This window comes from Nannobrachium achirus (genome assembly GCF_963921795.1).
Source record: "Nannobrachium achirus genome assembly, chromosome: 11".
NCBI lineage: Eukaryota > Metazoa > Chordata > Actinopteri > Myctophiformes > Myctophidae > Nannobrachium > Nannobrachium achirus.
The window spans coordinates 25,054,015-25,075,801 of NC_137820.1; the positions used below are offsets into that span (position 1 = coordinate 25,054,015).

The 21,787-nt window shown below is 43.2% G+C and overlaps 1 protein-coding gene across 2 annotated transcripts; it reads left to right on the forward strand.

The window, feature by feature from the left end:
* phrf1 (PHD and ring finger domains 1) lies at positions 1 to 21,245 on the forward strand. 2 transcript variants are annotated; one of them, XM_080737444.1, is made up of 19 exons: positions 1 to 78; positions 1,724 to 2,100; positions 3,650 to 3,772; positions 4,399 to 4,592; positions 5,154 to 5,237; positions 5,408 to 5,541; positions 5,653 to 5,744; positions 5,951 to 6,126; positions 6,982 to 7,114; positions 7,309 to 7,433; positions 7,552 to 7,749; positions 8,779 to 8,903; positions 10,043 to 10,203; positions 11,286 to 13,281; positions 13,406 to 15,177; positions 15,744 to 15,820; positions 16,637 to 16,747; positions 17,774 to 17,902; positions 18,936 to 21,245. In XM_080737444.1, the coding sequence occupies exons 2-19, from the start codon at positions 2,013 to 2,015 to the stop codon at positions 19,101 to 19,103; spliced, it is 5,886 nt and encodes a 1,961-aa protein (XP_080593570.1). In that variant the 5' UTR covers positions 1 to 78; positions 1,724 to 2,012; the 3' UTR covers positions 19,104 to 21,245. The 2 variants fall into 2 exon arrangements, with proteins under 2 accessions (XP_080593570.1, XP_080593569.1); XM_080737443.1 differs by having other exon boundaries at positions 7,552 to 7,745; positions 8,772 to 8,903.
* Positions 21,246 to 21,787: the final 542 nt, after the last annotated feature.

The window sequence follows — 21,787 nt, forward strand, 5'->3', positions numbered from 1 at the left end:
AGTCACATCAGCCGGTGGTGTCACTCAACTCAACACAACCCTTTAAAACAACATGCTTTTTACACACAGATGAATGGGGTAGGTGTCTTAATACACGTTCTATATACACCACTGTGTATGGGGGCCTAGCGTTGTGCACGGCCGACGGAAAAATAGCTGTATCAAAAGATTGTGCTAATGTCATAAAAGAAAAAAAACCTCAACAAGCTTGCAGCTGGGGTTAGCTAAATTTAGCAACACCCGTGCTAATGCTAACGTCATAGCTTCTTGCTAACTCCATTGACTTACATAAAACGAGCTAGCTTTGTGCGATAAGATGACAACAGGCAGCGTTTATGCACGGCTCCCATAGCTAACAACACATCTGTGCAACGTCTGGACGGTTCGTGTGGTCAGATGTAGTAGTTTGTGGGGTTTATTATTGTCTGTCAGAGGCAGTCTTTTGTACTTGTTTACAAATGTAGCCTGCCTGCGCCTCCTTTCCACACAGTATAGTGTGTACGAGTGCCTCAAAAAAAAAAAAAAACTAAGTACTCACATGTTTTACTTGAGTAAAAGTGTCAATAAATACTGCAATGTACAAAGACTCTGTCACAAGTAGAAGTCCAGAATTCAGAATTTTCAATTTACGTGTGCAAAAGTACTGGTATCAAAATGTACAAAGTACCAAAACAAAAGTAAAAGTACCTATTAGGCAGGATGTCCCATTAAAGTTCTCAAATGTGTATAAACAATATTTTGAAAATAGCAGATCTATTTCGGCAGATAGGCTATTTTCAAATGGCCGAAATGTTGAAGTGTTTATGTATGTTTGTTTTGTAGACAAAATCAAAATCTGCAAAGTAACTAGTAAGTAAAGTTTGCAAATAAATGTAGTGGAGTAAAAGTACAATATTTGCATACGAGATGTAGTGGAGTTAAAGTATTAGAAATACTCAAGTAAAGTACAAATATCTAAAAACTGTACTTATGTACATTGCCACTGGTAGTGTGTAGTCTCCACTCTCCACCTCTAGTTTCCCTACAGAATGCAGCATGCTAGTCCAGTGTCCAACCAAACCAAACAGCTGCTAGCCTCCTCGGTCAGCTAATCTTTCAGACTTAATGACCCCAAACTAGCCTGTGGCTTCAAACTTACTGACCCTAAGCTAACCTATGGATATGAGATAGGGGGTGGTAAAACATCTGTAGGTTTAGCTCCTGTGGACCTTTTCCACATATGCCTAGACGGCAGGTGAAGGTAATAACATTAGTTGTGTTTACTTGTTACTTACCTCCCAAGATGGAAAGTATAATGCTTCATGTTTTCCTAGCCTTGGATCAAGACTATGTGATATGATTGTCTTGATAACTTGTCTTGATAACAGTCTAATGTTTACTGTACCAATAACTGATTGATTGATTGATTGAAACTTTATTAGAGGTTTGCATAGGAAAAGGTACAGTTTCATGACAGTACAGTTCATTGGTACAAGGTCAACTAAAATGATAAACCCAAAAAAGCCTATGGCTTGTTTAAATTGAGATCCTTTTTTAACTCAAACATTGACTTAGAGAGAAAACACAGTAATATTCAGAAGATATCACCAGAAAAACAGAATGAATCAACCACGTCCCACCCACTATCTAAACAAATTACCGCTATTTATTTTATAACAGTACCTTCATAATATGGCTAGCTAACTTCATTTTGTGATGTTGTCTTTGTTTTGTTTATTCCCAGGAGATGATGCCCTTCATTGACCTTGACCTTGTAGTGTCATAAAGCTGGTATGGAAATCATCCACTTGTCCCCTTGTCTTTTGAACTGTTAGCGGCCTTGGCTTACATACACATTGACTCTTTATAAGTCATAAGTCATAGATCTAAGCCTGACAGTAAATTGATCGGACAAACGTCTGTGAACTTGAGTGCCAGCTGCACTTTGTTTCCAACCTGAGCGAACTCTACTACCAGACCTTTAGAGATTGGGTCTAAAACACATTGCTCTGTTGGTTCTCTGATGGTCAGCCATGGATGGAGATGACAGCCAGGATGAGCTGATCAACTACAATGCATCCCATAGCAAAGGGAAGAGGGCTGCTGCGTGGGCCATCTCAGGTAGTTTTTTTTTTTTTTTAAATGGTTTCCTCCACAAAATGTATCATATTTTCATTTACCCTGAAATTGTCCTCTTGTCATACCGTAGTGCAGGGGTCTTCAACTGGGGGTCCGGGACCCCCAGGGGGTCCTTAGAGTTACTACAGGGGGGCTGCCAAATCCTTGTGTGATAGGGTAATTCTTTTAAATAAACAACTTGAACCCTCGCATCCCTATTCCGAGGAGAACTTTAGCCACAAATAGCAGACCTAGGCGTTGAGAGCTTGTAGATCAGCTATTTTTGGCAAATAGGCTTGGTGTAGAGTACAGAGTGAAAGGTCAAGTTTCCAAACTATCGATGATTTAAGTGGTTAAATGTCTGAAAAAACACATTAACATGAATCCAACATAGACTGATGACAGTGCTGTCAAACAAGTCTATGAATCTATCTATGAAATCTGTGAAAATCTCCATCACACATTTATACAATATGTAGAGGGGGTCCCTGCTTCATCTCTCTCTCAGCTAAGGGGTCCTTAGCCTGAAAACGTTGAAGACCCCTGCCGTAGTGTAATGAATTGGATTTTGTTGAGTCGCAACTTCAGTATCACTTAAACCCTCTATACTTGATGAAACAGACCTGTTAAAAAGCGCACCTCGTCCTGGTATGCTTTTATTTCACTCGACACCAAATCTCTTTGCTGAAAATAGCTGATCTACAAGCTCACAAGGCGGTGGGTTGCAACTGTTATGAGCTTGTAGATCGTCTATTTTTGGCAAACTTTCCAAACGGATGGTGGGGGTTCAAGTCGTTAACAAAAGTGCGCTTTTAAAAGTTTTAAGCAAATTTAGATTTCCATGATAATGACGATAAGCGCAATTTTTACCACAATAATCATGACATGTCATTTTCATATCATCCCATCCCTACCTCCACTATATTAAAGTCTCAGATAGGGTATGGTCACACATGCACGACTGAAGGCGGGGTAACCAAACGATCGCATCATCTTGCATGTGACGCATCAACGTGCCACCCCAGCAATCGGAAGCTCCACACATTTGTTTGCATACGTGTGCAAAAGTACTGGTATCAAAATGTACTTAAAGTACCAAAACAAAAGTAAAATTACCTATTATGCAGGTCCCATTAAAGTTGTCAATCTTTTGAAAATAGCAGATCTATTTCGGCAGATAGGCTATTTTCAATAGCAATCGGAAGCTCCACACATTTGTTTGCATAGAATGGAAGTGAACAGGACGTGTCCATTTCAGTCGTGCATGTGTAACTGTGCCATTAAACTTAGTTGTGCATTGTGTCACAGTCACACACTTAAAATACATGGCCAATCTACAAGCTCACAATGCATCGCATTTTTGTAGATTGGCTATTTTATGTGTGCTAAGTATGAATCCCTAGACAAGAAGCATATGAAAGAACCAAGTAACTTCTTGGTTGTTGTTCCCACCTTTGCATGCTTGAATCATTGTCATTGCACAGCATCAAACCATGTCTGGACTGTAAGACCAATCTATCAGCTAATTGGTCTTACTTTGCTTTCCTCGTAGATGACTCGGATGAAGCAGAGGAGGATTCTGGGGATGAAAATTCTGACACTGGTGAGGAAGAAGAGGAGGATATTGTTGACGGAGAAGAAGATGAGGATGAAGAGGAGGAGGATGACAGCGACGGTAAGAGGCTGTGTGACGTGCATGCTTATCCTACGTATGCACTGCGGTGCCATGTCATAGTTCTGACCTCCCATTGTTCCAACCTCCCATTATTCTGACTTGACCACCTAAACCTAACCTGAGTGAAACTAACACTGGTGAATGCTAACCTGGTGAAATGCTAACCTGCCAATGCTGGTCACTGCTAACCTGGTGAATGTTAACCTGGTCGGACCAACGGGAGGTCGAACCAATGCTCAGTCCCCTGCACTGCCTGGGACTGGTAGGAGTAATCCATACAGTCATGAATGGATGAAAAATCAAGGAAGCCTTTATATTTATGGAGTAACTTTTATCATTACAGTATTAACAATAATATATGAACACAGTATTTCCCTGTAGGCTTCATCATCTTCTCAAAATGTTTGTACATAAGTATTGTAATCTCTCAAGACAAATTCAGACTTCTTGTCCTCTAGTATGACTACTTTATCTATACTATACAGTAGTAAATCATTTTACTCCACTAATATACACACATACTTTGCCTTGCTGCATCTTCTATATCGAGTACTATTAGACAGAGTTTTATATGTTTAGAAGTGGTGTATATTTTCTGTACATCATGTACCTCTGTGCCTTCCCAGATGAAGTGGAGGAAGAAGATAAAGCCCTGGAGGGAGCAGTGGGGGGAACCTCTGCTGACCCTGCAGGGCAGAGCTCAGACGAAGACTCAGAGAGGTGTCCCATCTGCCTCAACTCATTCAACAGCCAGCCTGTAGCGACACCAGAGAGCTGTGAGCACTACTTCTGTCTCGACTGCATCCTCGAGTGGTCCAAGGTGAGTTTTTGCGACAGTAGGTCGCATTTACTGTAGAAACCTCCATATTCTGTGCGCGCGTTGGGGTGCGTGACACCTCAGCGTGCGTCACGCACTGTGACAATCCCTTTGATCCCTGATGTCATCAATAGTCACACTTGCAAATGAATGCCGTCTTTGTCCCTTTTATGCCCATATATGGAGATCCCTGATGTCTTCAATATTAAGCCCATACCTGGGAATGCCCTATGTGGACATAGTGTCAGTTTCATGTGGTCTATGATGTCAAACATCTATGATGTCAGACATCAGTCATCTTCATATTTGGGAAAATATGGCCACATTTTGTTCAACTTAAACAACCAACGAGGTCTATGTATTTTTTGGGTCAAAGTTGATCGCATGCCAAAGCGCCAGCGCTCGTCCTGCAGTCTGCTGTCACCCAGGCGGATGCGCACACGTGCCCATGTGCTTGATTCGCCTAATGTGTGACTAATGGTCATGATTCGATTCAATGAGTCTTGATTTGTAAAGAGAAACACTTTTTTTGAATAATAACAATTATGTTTGCCCCTTATGTAGAATGCAAACTCCTGTCCTGTGGACCGTATCGTCTTCGGTAACATTTACCTAAGGAAGTGTTATGGTGGCAAAGTGAAGAAGATGGTGAGTGCCGTGTGTTCCATTCACTTGTGATTTACTCTTTATTATAATAACAAAATACAAAGAAAACTTTGTCCAAGGACATTTTTATTTGACTAATGTTTGAGTTTTCATCCTGGGGGAGTTTGTTGTGTGGTTAATGTCAGCTGTGATGTTGGTTTCCTTTGGTTTAGATCACTGTACAGAAGCCAGTGAAGGAGGGTCAGGAGGAAACGGTCAATCTGGAACTGGAGCAGACTAGCTGTGAGGTCTGTGGTGGCAGTGACCGAGAGGACCGCCTGTTGCTCTGTGACGGCTGTGATGCTGGGTGAGAAGACTAGTATCTATCATAATAATCACATGGTGCAGTTTTGCATTTGCTCGATTTAAGAGGTGTCAGAGATTTTAAAGTGTGTGGTTTTGTTCAATTTAATTTCAGGTACCATATGGAGTGTTTGACACCCCCACTGAATGCTGTTCCTGTAGAGGAATGGTTCTGCCCTGAGTGTGAAGCCAACAACCGTCATTCAAGTAAGAATGCATGTTTGTTTGTTCATTATTCTTTTCCAAAAGTATTTTCCGGAGCCAGGCTGCTGTACAGAAAACCCAGAAAACTGCAGTTACTGTTGAGTAACTGCAAAACTACGTGCAGTTAAGTGGTTATTCATGTCAGAAAGCCTGCCTGCGTTCACTAGCGTTCTTTGACAAGTCAACGACTGCATGTCATCCTGACTCAGGGGGTTCGACTGAAGAGCAGAGTGAAAGCGATAGCCTGTTCAGTGACCGTCCCACCACCAGCCGCTCGCGGCGTTCCCCAGCAGGGCCCACCCGGGCCATCGCGCGCACCCAGCAGAGTGAGAGGGTTCGCGCCAGCGTCAACCGCCATCGCATTACACAGGCACGCACAGAGCAGGTTTGGCATGAGGCGTGATGCTTCTTTTTGTCTTGGCCTTTGTAGGCAACTCACCACTAATACCTTCAACTGATTAATGGTTTGATGTTAGCGTATTACGTGTGTTGGGGTATGCAATGCAAATGCATACATTTCATGGATGGTGTTTGTGACTCATTCATTGGTCTGGTGCTTTTGGGCAAGTCTACTCAGTACCACTACAATCCAAAGTAATGGCATGCATGTATAATAAAAAAAGTTTCATTTAACATAATGAATAACGGTTGCTGCACTGGGTGGCACATGAATACATGGGAGTTGTGCATGTTGTTGTGTGGAAATATACAAGGTGTTACCCGATACGTGTATGTATGACTAGCCTACAGTCATTAAAGTGGAGAACCACCCATTTTCAATAATGAACTATGTCATTAATATACCTTTGATGATGTCATCACAGTGTACTTTGCAATACAAACCCTAAAAACAATCCTCCAGTTCTAGGCCACACAGAACTTTTTTCTTATTTCCACATTCTTAAAGGACTTTTTTCTTATTTCCACATAACAACTCAAAGGTATATTAATGACATAGTTCAATGTTGAAAATCAGTGGTTTCTTATTGATTGATTATTGATCAGTTTCTTATTGATTCCTGACATAGGTAATTTCTCGCTCCTCTTGTCTTTCACTACATGTTTGTTTTAGGCCAAGGGGGAGGGTCTGCAAGTGAGAGACGTGGTTATGGGATAAAATAATGTACATTTTTGGGATCATTCAGAAAATGGGCAAATTAAACAGACTGGCTATCATGCTTTAATTAATTAACGGAAAACAATTTGAGACTGTAGAGTGAAGGAATGTTTGTCTCACCAGCTGGCTCCTAGATATCTGATGCAGTCCACCTGGTTGGATGAGACCATAAACGCTGTAGTGGCAGGGCTCAACACCGCAGTGTACGTACGGGACTTCACACCCCGCGCTACCTCCACGTGCCGACGCAGGACAGGTAAGACACACACACACACACACACACACACACACACACACACACACACACACACACACACACACACACACACACACACACACACTACACAAATCAGTTGAACAGGTACTTGTGTATGTATACAAACACGCATGACATTTCTAATCACAATACCGATTCATATCTGTGAGTGGTGACTGCAAATTTTTCCACAGTTAAGAGGAGAAAAGGCAGAAAAAAGACTACCTCATCTGCCAAAGGAACAAAGGGCAAAGCTGCGACTACGGGAGTCAAGAGGCGGAGGAGGAAAGTGAGGAGAAAGAAATCCAGAAAGAGGCTGGTGAGTCTGTTCAGCTGAAGCCAGTGATTTAAACAGGTGGAGTTCCTACAGTGTTGAATCTCCTTTGAGGCGTTTCTTCTTCTCACGCTCTGCCTCTCCGTATCTGTGTTTCTACTAGGTGGTGAAAAAGCAGGTAACGCCACGGGACCGAATTGCTCGCAGCATTGGGATTGGGAAACCCAAGAATGGATCATCTCTCCCCACAGTGTACAGGCAAGCAGAGCACAGTCTGGGCAGCATGCGCGCTGACATTGGGGCTTCCTCCTTGTCCGTGTACGGTGATCCATTTGACCTGGATCCATATTTTGATGGGTACGTTGACATTCAATATTACTATTACTATATTTGTTATCATCAACAGCCATTCAATTGTATTTACATGCAGTGTGGGCAACATGTGTAGCAGTACCCTTAAACCCTATATACTGTTGACTGTAGTCTCCAGGGGTCCATACTAGGACCCATACTAGCACCCTCTACACCAAATCGTATTATCTACAAGCTCACGCAGCACATCAGGATCTTTAGAGCCTGTAGAACTATTTTTTCAGATAATTAATGTCAATTTATGATTATCTTTTTTTATTTTTTATTTTACGCTGTCAAGTGTTGAATTATAGTTTAACCACATTCTGGGTCGAACACTCCACAAGCTCGATTATTTCTGGGGGAAAAGGAGCAAGCCAACTATAGAGCCATGGGGAGCCAGGGGGACCCTGGTCAACTAAGTGTTTGACCTTTTAGAAATTATATATTTTAAATGTCTTGAAAGTGATTTCATTGGGCGTACTTTCCTCAACATAAACTAAGATCGATTGTCTCTTATTGATTCTGATAGCTTATTCTCAGTCACGAGGGGTGGGGGGGAGGGGGGTTATAAACACTGAGACCGTCCATCTATCGGTTCAGAGGGTGTAGCTGAAGGACATTGTTCCCGTAGCAAATTGTGGATGAGCTCTTTGGCTACTATGTCTCTGTGTGTGCAGTTGGTTGTATGGAGAAGTAGATCACTATAAACCGTTCCAAATCCTTCTGCCCTTATCCTTATCACTATGATTAAGATTGATGGTACAGATACAACACTATCCACAACTTTACCACTTCCCGTCGTGCATTGCGCAGAAGGTGTGGCAGTTTCCGGTGTCGCAGTTGAGAATGATCTACAAGCTCACAACGGTTGCATCTGCGACGCGACGTGAGCTTGTATGTCTGCTGTTAACCGGAAGTGTCCCACAGATAATGCTACAGTAAATTCTCGCGGGAACGGGTGGATACAGATGAAACCTGTTTAATATCTGCCTCTGTAATGATAAATATTATTGTTAATGGTTTAACCAGTGCGGAGGAAGAGGAGGAGCAGCAACACACCGCAGTCACATCCCTACTAGAGGCCAAGAGACGAGGCATCTCTCACTCTGCCCTTCGCTCTCATCAGCCCGTTGCTCGACCAATCACCGCTGGTCTGTCCAGGTAATTGTACCAACACTTACATTCAGGGTTCCCACGGTCATGAAATTCCTGGAAATATTTTGAAATTAGAAAAAATATTTTTCCAGTACTGGAAAAGTTTTGGAATTGATCAAGGGTCCTGGAAGGTCCTGGAAAAAATAGCTATGCATTGTCTTTGGTTATTGATTTTGTTAATACCTCTGAAATGACAAATTAAACATTGGCCAAATTGTCAAATATTAGAGGCAGAAATTGTGAAAATAGCAGATCTACATGCTCACAACGCCTTGCGTTCATGTAGATCTGCTATTTTCACAATAGAAACGTGTTATACAAAATGACACGCCTGACATGCCTAGTAAAATGACACGCCTAGTAAAATGTAAAATGACACGCCTAGTAAGCATCACGCTTGTGCGCTTAGAATCCTGTAAGTGCCATCAACAGAGTTGTTCAGATTAGAGTCTACTGCTGTTGGGAATTTGAGGACTGCTTAACTCTTTGAGTGCCCCCTTTTTCACCACTAGAGGGCCCCAATGACCAGAGAATTCTACTTAGACAGTGCTGGTATATGCACAAGCCCTGCAGCCATGACATGCCTGAACACTTTCCTTTGTGCATGTACAGGAAGAGGATGAAGTTAGCTTGAAGTTAGCTATTGGCTACCAAGCATTTTAGAAGATCTATTTTCTGCAATTTAGCCTCGATTAAACCTTGCACACCTCATGCATGGGAAAAAAACAGAGAAGAATGAGCTCTAAAAAATCCAATGCAATCCTGGATTGCATTGGAGTGGATTTGTGCAGTTTGTTCACAGCTTTCAAACAAAAAAATCCGATTGGAAATCCGTGCAGGCATTCTTGAGATAATAGCCATTATGTTTTACATGTTATGTAAACAAAAATGGCTGCCCTGTATGTTAGATGGGGTTGTATGGGGGTGGAACATGCAAAATCGCGATTGAAATCATGTTCACCAGATTTGATGGGGTCCAAAAAAAAAAATTCAAAAAAAAGTTTCAATTTTTTTTTTTTTTTTTTTTTTTTTTTAAAGCCGAACTAGTTCGGGATCGGCACTCTGCGATACGCTAATAAAGCCGAACTAGTTCGGGATTGGCACTCAATGAGTTAAGTGGTAATAAATGTTATCCTGTTATGCAGTTCTAGAAGAGCTGTGGGTGCCCAGTCGGTTCAGGAAGTTGTGCAGGCAGCCCCCATGCCTGACCTGCTGGGGAGCATTCTGTCAGGACAGAGCATGCTGCTCATGGACAGCTCTGATGTGGTCATCAACAGAGATGGCTCCCTCAAGGCTAACAAGTCAGGTAACCAACCGTGTGGTCAATGGTTGTTGAATGAATTCACACTGATGACTTAAATATGTACTGCACTCAGGTGGTGCAGAGGTAAAGAAGTACAGATTTTTGCAGAACACCTTTTTTTTATATTGCTCCTTTGTCCAAACGGCACGCAAATCGATACAGAGTATCTCTATAGTCATGTGATCAAGACGGATCTATCAGACTTTTCATATTCCATCCTGATTGGCTACTATTGGCTTACAAAGTTTGCAGGGGTGGTCCGTTTTGAACGACATGCCTCAAATCGTGAACGCAATGCGATTCCCGTGAGACTTTGCACGCACATTCCCACTAGGCCGAAGAAGAAATGCCCTGTTATAGCGCCACCAGGATGCAGATTTTTGCAAAACTTTTTTTTTTTTTAAATATTACTCCTACAATCGTCCAAATAACGCAAATCAATACACATTATCTCTATAGTCATATCAAGACGGATCTGTCCCGATACAGCGTGATGACATTCACTGTTATAAGGGAACGCCACCTGGAAGTTTATGCTCCCACGTTGTTAATAATTTGTTTGTGTGTTAAATATCTGATCCGGCCCTAAGCATATCCATATGATATCTGTCGTGAAAAAGTTTTAAAAGTCAAATCGGTGCTCGTGGTGTGAGTTCCTCTGCTTGAAAAATACAGATAGGGATTATTATATGAAATGAACAGTGGAAAGATTTTTGTGGTGGTGAATGTTAGCCAAGTGCTCAAGGGCAGGAAGCAATTACATCCCTGGTAAAAGTTATTAAAACAGTTGTGAAGTTCATAACCCTTTTTTGCTGTAACATGCATAATACACACTAGAAGGATTACACCTTTTTACATGTTCCAGCATGCTGGATGAAAGAGTAACATGTTATGCTTATTCCCTTGTAAACAATACCTCTGTGTTCAGAGTAAAAGTTTTGGCATGATTACAAAGATTATAATAATTGTTTTACCTATGGGACCTCCTTTGGGGACTTGGAACATAATTTAATTGCATGTAGTCTTAGTTTATTACCACAGCCCTCTGCATTTAATACATTATTTGTAAATGTATTGTGTTTCAGTGGGTTTGTCAACCTCGTTGAAGCCAGGTAGAAGCGGCTCCGGAGAAACAAGCACTCGGGTCAACCCTGGGATGTCACCTAACCGAGGAGACGTGCCGGGATCCTCACGTAGCCCCCTGTATACATCATCTTCCTCTCAGAGCTCCCCCCATCTATCCCCATTCACCCCCTCGTCGTCATCTTCACCTTCTCAGTCCAACCATACCCATCCACCCTCTGTGGCTCATCCCCGGCTACAAGGCCCTACCCCCTACAGAGCCAGCCCCTCTCCTGGACTCGGCCCCAGGGGTGCCAACGAAGTTGGTGTGCCCCGCGGATCCCACAGAGGGACCACTTCCTCTTCCCCTCCGGACGCGCGACCCAGTAGTCTAGACATGGCACTGCCACCATCTCAGCCTAAAAAGAGCTCTGCTAAGCCTGTATGGGAGGGCGATGTATCTGTGCTACCAAGGATACCAAAAATAAAAAGGGAGAGCAATGGTGTCATGAATGGTTGCTCCAAACAAGATGGCAGTAGTAGTACTTGTGGAGAAACCAGGAACATTACTAGTCGGGGAAGTAGTAGCAAAGGCAACCCTACAGTAGGTATGCACAGCCTGGCTGGGAATGAGAGCAAGCAGAACAGTGTGGACCAGCAACAGGGCAGGACTGAAGGTCAGGCCCCGAGGCACAGGCCAGACAGGGCAGGCCCTTCCTCGAGCTTCTCAAACTCTTTCTCCTCTTCCTCCTCTTCGTCTACCTCCTCTCAGGCAACAAACCGCCCGTGCTCTTCGTCATCCTCAACAGTTAGCTTCCGCATCAACTCTAGCAGGAACTCATGGCAGGCACGGCGGCTGAGTGGCTCTGCGTCATCCTCAGGCACCGGTGGAAGCGCGTGGGAACCTGGGAGCGCAGAGGAAGAGGCAGAAAAGAAGAAGCGGCAGAAGAGGGACAAACAGATGCTGCTGACATCACAAACAGCGGTCAAACAAGAGCAAGAGGACATTGACACCTATGACCCCTTTAATCCAACTCAGTCTGACTCAGACAGCTCGGATGGTGATGGCGAGAGTCAGGATTTGAACGCTAACAACTCCCATCAACCAGATGAAAAGAAACTGCCTGTCCAAGGAAGCAAGGACATTTTAGGGCAAGGCCAGAGGAGTTTAGAGCAAGGAGCTTTGGTGAAAACCGAGCCAGTTGAGATTGAGATCTCGCAAGAGGAGTCGATGAGGGCTGAAGATCCGGGGCATGGGGATATGTTTGGAGAGGACAGAGGCTTTGGGGAACATGTCAAGATTGAGAAAGGGACGGCGTCAGCTGACACTAAGGTTAAGACACAGACTGTGTCAGCTGACGTTCAAGTTAAGAAAGAACCAGGTTTAGATGATGTGAGGCAGCCTGAAGGGGGCTGCCCCAGGCAGCCTGAAGGGGGCTCCCCCAGCCTGAAAAAAACTGCCAAATCTGAGACCACAGAATCCACCCCATGTTTGCCTGTAAAGACTGAGAGAATGGATACACAGGAGGAGACTGAGAGTATGGATACACAGGAGGAGACAGGGCACAATGTCCAATCTCCTAACCATTCCCCTGCAACACACAAAGCAGATCCGTCACCATCCACCTCAGCCTCTCGTAGTAGGAAACCAAAGGTAGAGATTAAGTCCGAGCCTAGGAAAAGTCCAGAAAGGTCCAAGTCCCCACCTCTGTCCCAGTCGCCAGCGAAGACCTCTGGCCTTGGTAAGAAACCCTCCAAAGGAGGAAGGTCACCCAAGAGGCACCGCTCTGCCTCTAGCAGCCCAGAGACGGGAAGGAGGAAAGGAGACCAGCAGGGCTCAAGCCACACTGGCAGGAGGAGAGAAAAGGACGACGACAGAGAGAGTCGATCGAGACGGTCTAGGTCCAGAGAACGGAGGAGGAGGGCACACTCGCCATCAGACAGCTCCCACTCCCCTGATAGGTCACGCAAAAAGAAGAGGCGGTCACGATCGCGGTCCACAGACCGAAGGCGATCCAGGTAAGCGTAATTTTCAGTCCATTGTCATTTGCAAATTAATATCCCACTGTGTATGTGCTGTTATTGTCTTTAATCCCATGTTTGTTTACATTACATTTTTTAATAACTTTATTTCCAATTTTAGGTCTGCATCCCGGTCCAGCAGCAGAGAGCGATCGAGGAAGAACAAGTCTAAGCGTGGAAGTAGAGAGAGGAATGACAGAGGAGACCGAGACAGAGAACGGGTGTCGAAGGACAACAGACGTGCACGGTCTCATTCACGGTCAAGGTCTCGTTCCAGGTCCAGATCAAGATCCCGCTCTAGATCCCGGTCCAGGGAAAAAAGGAAAGAGCGTGCGCGACACCAACCGCCTTCTTCCAGTTCCAGAGACCGCATTGAGTCACGATCAAAAGACAAAAAGAGGCCCAGGTCTCGATCCCGCTCGAGAGAGAGGAGGAAAGAGGAAGGGTCTTCTAAGAGTTTGCAGAAAGCATCGGGGTCATCTCAGTCCTCATCCAAAGAGATGAAGGACGTAAAAGACAAGAAGAGAGAGAGGGATCCATCAGGGTCCTCTCAATCCTCCAAAGGGTTGAAGGAAGTGAAAGACAAGAAGAGAGAGAGGGATCCCTCTCGAAGTGCCACTAAAGAGGTTAAAGAAGCGCAAAAGAAAAAGCTAGAGACTCCCTCCTCTTCCTCTGCCTCAGGGGTTAGCAAACATGAGCCCAAGTCACACAGCCAGGCATTAACAGCCAAACTGGTCAAAGAGCCTGAGATTGTCAAGGACATTAACAAAGAGAAATCGCGTTCTCTCGATATGTTTGAAGACATGCCTGTTGTCAAACAAGTAAAGGAAGAAGAAATTGAAATGTCTATGTCTCCCCCACCTCCTTCTCCTCCTCCTCAAGACTCTATTGAAGTGAAGGACATTATAAAAGGACAGCTGACTCCCATCAAAATTGAGATCTCTGCCCGCCCCTCGACGGCGTCATCGAAAGCGATGCGGATCAAAGTAGAACCCGGTTTGCCAGAGTCGCCTTCTCACTCACCCCTGAATGTCTCCTCCTCCTCCTCTTCGTCGCCGTCGTCGTCGTCGTCCTCCTCCTCCTCCTCTTCCTCCTCCGAGGCGGCCCAGCCCTCTCCTTCCATATCCACATATGGCACGGTGGACTGCGTCCAGGGGCTGGCATCTCGGTCTCCGCCAGTGTCGCTGGTCCCCGCTGTAAGCCCCGCCACCGCCGTGTCCACGGCCCCTGTGAAGCAGGAGGATGCGGAGACCATGTCGATGGCCCATGTAGAACAGCAGGATGCAGAGACGCAGTCCACAGCCCCTGTAAAACAGGAGGATGCGGGGACAACGATCATGGCCCCTGTAAAGCTGGAGGAAGCAGAGCCACAGTTCACAGCACCTGTAGAGCAGCAGGATGTGGCCACACAGTCCACAGCCCTTATAAAGCAGGAGGACACAGAGACTCTGTTCACAGCCTCTCCAAAACGGGAAGATGACGATGCAGAGCCACAGTCCACAGCCCCCGTAGAGCAGCAGGATGCGGCCACACAGTCCACAGCCCCTGTAAAGCAGGAGGACGCCGAGCCGCAATTCGCTTCCCCTGTGAAGCAGGAGGAGGCCGAGCCGCAGTTCACGGCGCCTGTGAAGCGGGAGGTTGCAGCGCCCGCGCCGTCGGACGAGGACGAGGACTTCAACGTGGACATGATGTTGGACAGCCTGGACTTTGTGAAGTCTGAGAAGGTGGCAGAAGGTGGCACAGCTGTCAAACAGGAGAAGGAAGGACGGGAGGCGAAGGGCGAGGGAGGACAGGCATCCGTACAAGAAGGCGCCAAAGCCAAAGCCCCGGTAAAGAGGGTTACCTGGAACATACAGGAGCCTGAGGGGCCTCAGCCAGAGAAGACCGCAAGTAGTGAGTATGACCAGTAGATGGCTGCATAGTAGCACTACTGCAGGGGTCTTCTACGTTTTCAGGCCAAGGACCATTTAGTTGAGAGAGATGAAGCAGGGACACCCGCAACTTTTTCATATGGCATATACAGCAGTTTCATTGTTTGACAGCACAATCATCAGTGTATTTTGGATTCATGTCAGTTTGTCTTTTCACTTTCCAGATACGTATTTAACCACTTGAACCGTCAATACTTAATAAACGTGACATTCTTTTCCCCCTCTACACCAAACCCCTTTGCCGAAAATAGCCGATCTACAACGCCGTTGTGAGCTTGTAGATCAGCTATTTTTGGCTAAAGGATTCAAGTGGTTAATATGAAGGAGAAAAAAGTTTCTGTGTGAGGACCCCCTGTAGTAACTTTGAGGACCCCCTAGGGGTCCCGGACCTTACCTTATTTTGTTTTTACTCAAAGAAAAAAAAGGCGAGTGAGGGCTTTGCATACCTATAAAACACATAAGAAAGTACTTTACATCTTGCTGTCAACTCCACCCTGATTTTCTTTTAATGGATTTTCTTTCAAACAGAGTTGGCTCTGTATAAACTGAAGCTGAAGCAGGAAGGAGCCCGCAGACCCTCTTCCTCCATCCACTTAGCCAGTCAGGTTAGATCTCTTCCATTCAATTACTTACCACTGGTACAGTATCCCTATGCTTCAGTGCAGTTTGTAATATATGTACACTTCCCAAAGTGACCAGGAGGTGGCATGCCTTCCCAAGAGATTGGAGATTTCTTTTCTCTTCATGAGTCTAGACACGTGATCGAAACTGGAGTTGACTGAGCATTTTCAGATGAAATGAAAGTAACTAAAACAATAGCCGGGAAAATGAAACTGATTCTCAAACAAGCTGTGTGGGTGTGATGATGAAATACAACACTATATCAGCACTGAGACCTTTGGAATGTGGATGGGTGATGTAATAATTTCCACTAGGGATTGTTTTACAGTTGGGGGAGCCACAACATGGACCAGAAACTAAACAATTATTGAATACAAAACGAACACACAACAAAACTATCAACAGTAAATATACACTACACCCAAAAAGCAATTAAATAAATGCATACGTGTGGGGCTTAGTTAAACATTTGAAGCAACTGCAGATCAAATTCAAAAGTCTGGGTGGTATGCCAACGTGATGGGAAGATTAAGCACCTTGCTCAATCTTTACTAAATTGCATATGGTGCCCACTACTCTATACCACCATGATGGTTGGATTAACCACTTTTAATATACTATATGGTACGACAATCTATGAGAGCAGCCATTTTCACAATTTTTTAAAAATGTGTAAAAAAGGTCAATCCAGTAAAACAAAATGTAAGGTTGCTCTGAATAGTATTCGGAGTATATTTCATGCTTGGTTGCTGTCTCTTCTGCCCTCATCTCAGTCTCACAGACTTACCTTCTCTCTCCAGGATGTTGCAGGGGCTGCTGCCAGTGATCCCTCCAAGAAGGGCAGCGTGACCACTGCTCTCCTTAGTGGCAGTAACGCAGCTCCTGATCGGTCTAATGCTGTGCAGAGAGAGGTGGGTTGATGCACAGAGAGGGAGTGAACCTGACATACCGTATGTCTCCGTTCGGGACTCTTAGTGACATGGCGTGTTAAAGAACTGTGTCTCTTTATGGACTAGGGATGTTCATCGCTGACCAAATTAAAAAATGTAAAAATCTACTAGTCTTGGAATCCATTTTTCACAGAAATAGGTATTTTCTTGGCAAATCAAAATGACACCGTCATAGCACAGTAGCGTACATCTGTTGGATCAATTGACAGCAATGGTTTCCTTGTATTGTGAGACTTTTGCGGACTCTCCTTGAGCAACACACAGGTGTTTGGACAGCAGAGTTGCTGTGACAGGGTATATCATAGAAATCCAAATGGCACATTCTCCGAACAGAGCACACCACCGGTAGCAGCTCTTCAATGACGCTCCAACTGTCACCAGTCAGATCAAGGGTCCTAGCGTCTGACAATTTTGTAACACATCTTGCGCAGAAGTGTGGTTTGTGTGGCTGCTGTTATTTCTATTTTTTTATAAACGATATTGTGAGATGGACGATGACTGATTTAAGCAGTCACACCTGGCCTGAGTCAAATTCTTAACTGGACTCAGAGCTGGGTGTGGCTGTGCACCTGTTGTACATCAAGGAAATCTAGGCACAACAGGATAAATCAGTCACCTCCACAAACATTCAGCGAGAGTTACTGTCTGGACAGAAATTACCATCTGCTCTCCCATCTGAAATTATTCTTGTAGCTACAGGAACGTGAGATCTAGTACCACATCATGTCAAGCAGCGTATGTGATCCTTTATTGTGAAAATAAAAATATGATCATGAAATCTGGTTGTTGTCTGTCCTACAACTGTCAAGCCTGTCACAGACATCAAACAATAAAGATTTAGCATTCATTGTCAAAAGAAATGTATATTATAAAATACATTATACAATATTCGAGACTTGATGGGTCAAATCAAAGTCATATGTGCTGTTGTTGTCATTTGTTTGAAGGCTGTGACTTAATAGGAATTTATTTTCTTTGTGCCCTCAGTATTTAAAGAAGCTGCACATGCAGGAGAGAGCTGTGGAGGAGGTGAAGCTTGCCCTTAAGCCCTTCTACCAGAAAAGAGACATCAGCAAGGATGAGTACAAAGAGATTCTACGCAAAGCTGTCCAGAAGGTAACCATTGCAATTTACAGTTTACAGCATATGGTCCAAGAGAGACTACTGCTAAGGTTGTAGGAGTGCTGTGAGCCTTTGTCAACTTATAGGATAAGTGGTCAAGAATGAGAATATGTGCTACAAATTAACTACGATATCAAGTATACATCAAACCTCCGTCCTTTTTCACCAAGCACGTTCAATCTAACTAGGCTTCCTGACTTGGGCTGAACAAAATCTAATCATGGTTAACTGGTGACACAATGGTGGCTAAACATGTTCTGTCCACCCCGGTTTTCTAATCCAACCATAATCAATCCCTGGAAGCATAAAACTAATTTTGTAATTTGTCTGTGGTGAACAGCCAACTGTTTGAAACATGGAGAAGTATCAATTACTTATTTCACCCCAGAAGAGAAAGCTGTTTGCTGAGATTCTCAGCATTAACAAAGAAAAAGAGTTGCTGCACGTCCAGTTTTTGGGATATTGATGGCATTTGTTGAGAGTGGCATTTGAGGTATTTGTGTGTACACAGTACACACCACTGTAATAAACATTCATGCATGTATGTACAAGCTGGCAAAGCTCCTAAATACACAAGATTCTCTAAGAATCATCAGGTAATTTCCAGAGTGTACTGGGTAAGCCTGATTTGCTGCGTTAAGAATTAAATGATTCATCTGACAGAAAGAATGCAACATAAATTGACAAAACATCCAGGGTTTGGCCAAACTAAGATTGCAGTTAGCTATATTCTGTTTTGTAGATTGTGACATCTACCCAGAAAACATATTCATAGTAGCATGTGTCTGTAAATGAACAATCCGAACCTATCAATATAGACAACAGGCAAGAATTGCAGGCGCAAAGGGAAGTTGATAACAGTTCAGGCCGGGTGTCATATAATTAGTAACAGCCATGTAATTAAATGACATTTAGTGACATACGTGTAATTAAGACATTTAGTGACCGTGACATGATCACATTCCTTATTTCCTTTATGGAAACGTAACTGTTTGAGCACATGTTTGTCGCTGTCATTGCTCACTAGGTGTGCCACAGCAAGAGCGGGGAAATCAACCCTGTGAAGGTGGCCAATCTAGTCAAGGCTTACGTGGACAAATACAAACACGCCAGGAAATACAGGAAAGAGGAGGATGATGAAGAGAAGGCACCAGATATGGAGACAGAAGGCACGATAAACACTGATAGTCCATGAGGACAGCCACGCCCATTTCAAACACTCAGCTTGTTCACATTCTACTTTGGTGCATTCTAACGCTCTTGACATTAGCTGAGAGTCTTTTGTCCATTGTTTCGGCATGGCGTTTTTTCTATTTTTGTGAAACTGCAAGAGACTTTTTGTTGCTTTCCCTGAAGAGCAAGAGATATTCTTACTCATGAACTTCCAGGCATCTGTGTTGGTGTAGTTCATATCGGACACTTAATGTAAGGCCCTGAGGTCATGTCTTAAAGAGGCAGATCTCAAGGACCCTCTCATTGAGCGATAATGTTGGGTAAGCGTCTCTACAGGCATAATGTCTGGGAGGTCGCATTGTGTGTTTTCAGTTTTCTATGACATTTTGGTATTTGTGGGAGGGAAGGGGTATTTATCGGCAGTGAATCTAATTTTCGTAGTTATGAATAATTCAGAAAATATGCCACGATTTGCATATTAACTGTTTGTCGCGTTGAGGAAAGACGTTATGCAATTTTTGTAGAAAAGAGGAGAAGGAAAACAAATATAGATTAAGTTGTAAATAATTTAGATTTGATATACACTTGCTTAACTTGCCGGTTTTGAATAATTGAAGTGTATGTATCCTGGGTTATGAACTTGATTGTTTTTACGCTTTGTTTATTTTTCAGTTTTCATTTTTTTTTGTCTGTTGATCCTGTCACCAATATTGATCTCATACTGTCTGGCTGAAGGTTTGCTATAACAAGAAGTAGCTTAACACATCTCCCATTCTGCACCACTAAACTCATCTGCTGTATACTGTGAGATCCCGATGACTATACATCAATTCTTATGGTAGGGACAGAGATAATCATGGTCTTGTTATTCATCGTTGATGTACATTACTGGCCCCCTTGTATATTATGCACCGCCTCTACTTTGTGCCTGCTTGGTTTCTTAAAGGAAAATATGTACTGTATTCTGTTCTCATGGAAACACCAGAAATTTTAGTTTGCATATCAGGCAGTTTAACTTGGCTGGTGAAATTGAATGCGTTATCCAGCATTGTATTCGCAAGCTAGCAGATGACCTATATAGTAAAAGAATATTCTCTAACCAATAGTCTTGAGATCCCATTGAGTCCTAACCTCTCTTTCAAGCCAAGAGTATGATTATTTTTTATTACCTACCTAACCCTGTAATATCATGTCCACAGATCATGTTTTGGAACATTTTATGCTTTATTCAAGTGTAGAGAGATGGAACCATGGGCAACAGAGAGAAGACTTATGGGATTTAAACCAGGGTCCTCTCTTGCTTTGAGCATTATGCACTAAGTTGGTGAGCCACCAGTCACCCCAGAAATGTTCTGTTTTATTACAAAACATATATTTCCCACAATTGCAAAGTGCAATAACGGATTATTATAACACTTATGGCAGTCTTCTACTATATAAATTGCAATTAAGTTTGTCAAACTGCGTTCAGTATATTATCTATTGAGATTCATGGAATGCATCCACGTGGCTGGATGCATGTTCTAAGATGAGAACAAGCAGAACCATTTTAAACATTGTTTTTTGTCTCCACAATTTGGTGGTTTGGAACATAAACCTCTGTGTTCCCCTGCATAGGAATAACATCATCTCTGCTTGAGTATTGTTTGTGTCCAAATGTCCAATGTCCATAGTGTTTGTTGCTTATATTGTAAAAACACTGGATTTGCCTTGTACTTTGTCCTTACCATTGCAGTTTATTGGACTTTGTCATGTGGCACTATTGAAACAAAAATGTTTGAATGCAGGTGCTCACATTTATCTAAAGGTGTTTTTGTTTGTTCTGCTTACCTTTTTATTTACTTAATACTACAACTAAGCCAGATGTCTCAAACAGGTAACTCTAAATAAATTAGAGTAGTGCACATGATTTGTCCCAATTCGGTTTTCATGTTTTACCTTGATAAGCTTTGAAAAATTAAGTCATACGTAATGGGGATTTGAATGAGTTGGAACACTTCTGTGAAGATACTCCACTTTAACAGTAATATATCTTGCTACAATGTGTGATTCACTATGAAAATCATAGTAACACCTGTTAATGCATCAACTATGTCAGATAAGATTCTCAACCTTGAGCTACTGTACTTTGCCTGTAAAAAATCTGATCTTGCTGGTGTTATTGTATCAAACTGAGCAATGGAATCTTCCAAAATGGAGATTATTTGTAAATATATTTTTTCTGGGACAAGGTTTTAATAAAAAGTAAAACACATTTCAGATTACTTGAAACCATATATCATACAAAATAAAAATTGGTGGTCCCAATATTGACCCTAGCCATCAGATGACTGGGCTAGTTGCAGACCTGTTTTCAATGTAGCTTTTAAACCAATTTCAGCCCTTTCCATCTTTTGTAACTAAACATGATGCTTTCTTTAAATCTATGAAGAGACGTAATGCATATTTCTTATCAATTGAACTAGTTAATTCTATTTCCATTAATGCAATTGAAGCTAATTGATTATTCTAAATCCAAACAGGAAATGCCACCACCTGGGAACTCAGGACTACAGTTATGCATATGCTGATCCTGACCTGATCTCAGGATTTATAACAACTTATGTTACTTGATCACAGCGACCATTTGAATGGCCAGCTTAGTAAATGTACAAAGGCAAGGCAGAACAATTAGACAAGTAAAGGTCGGTGATAAGCTACTGTAGT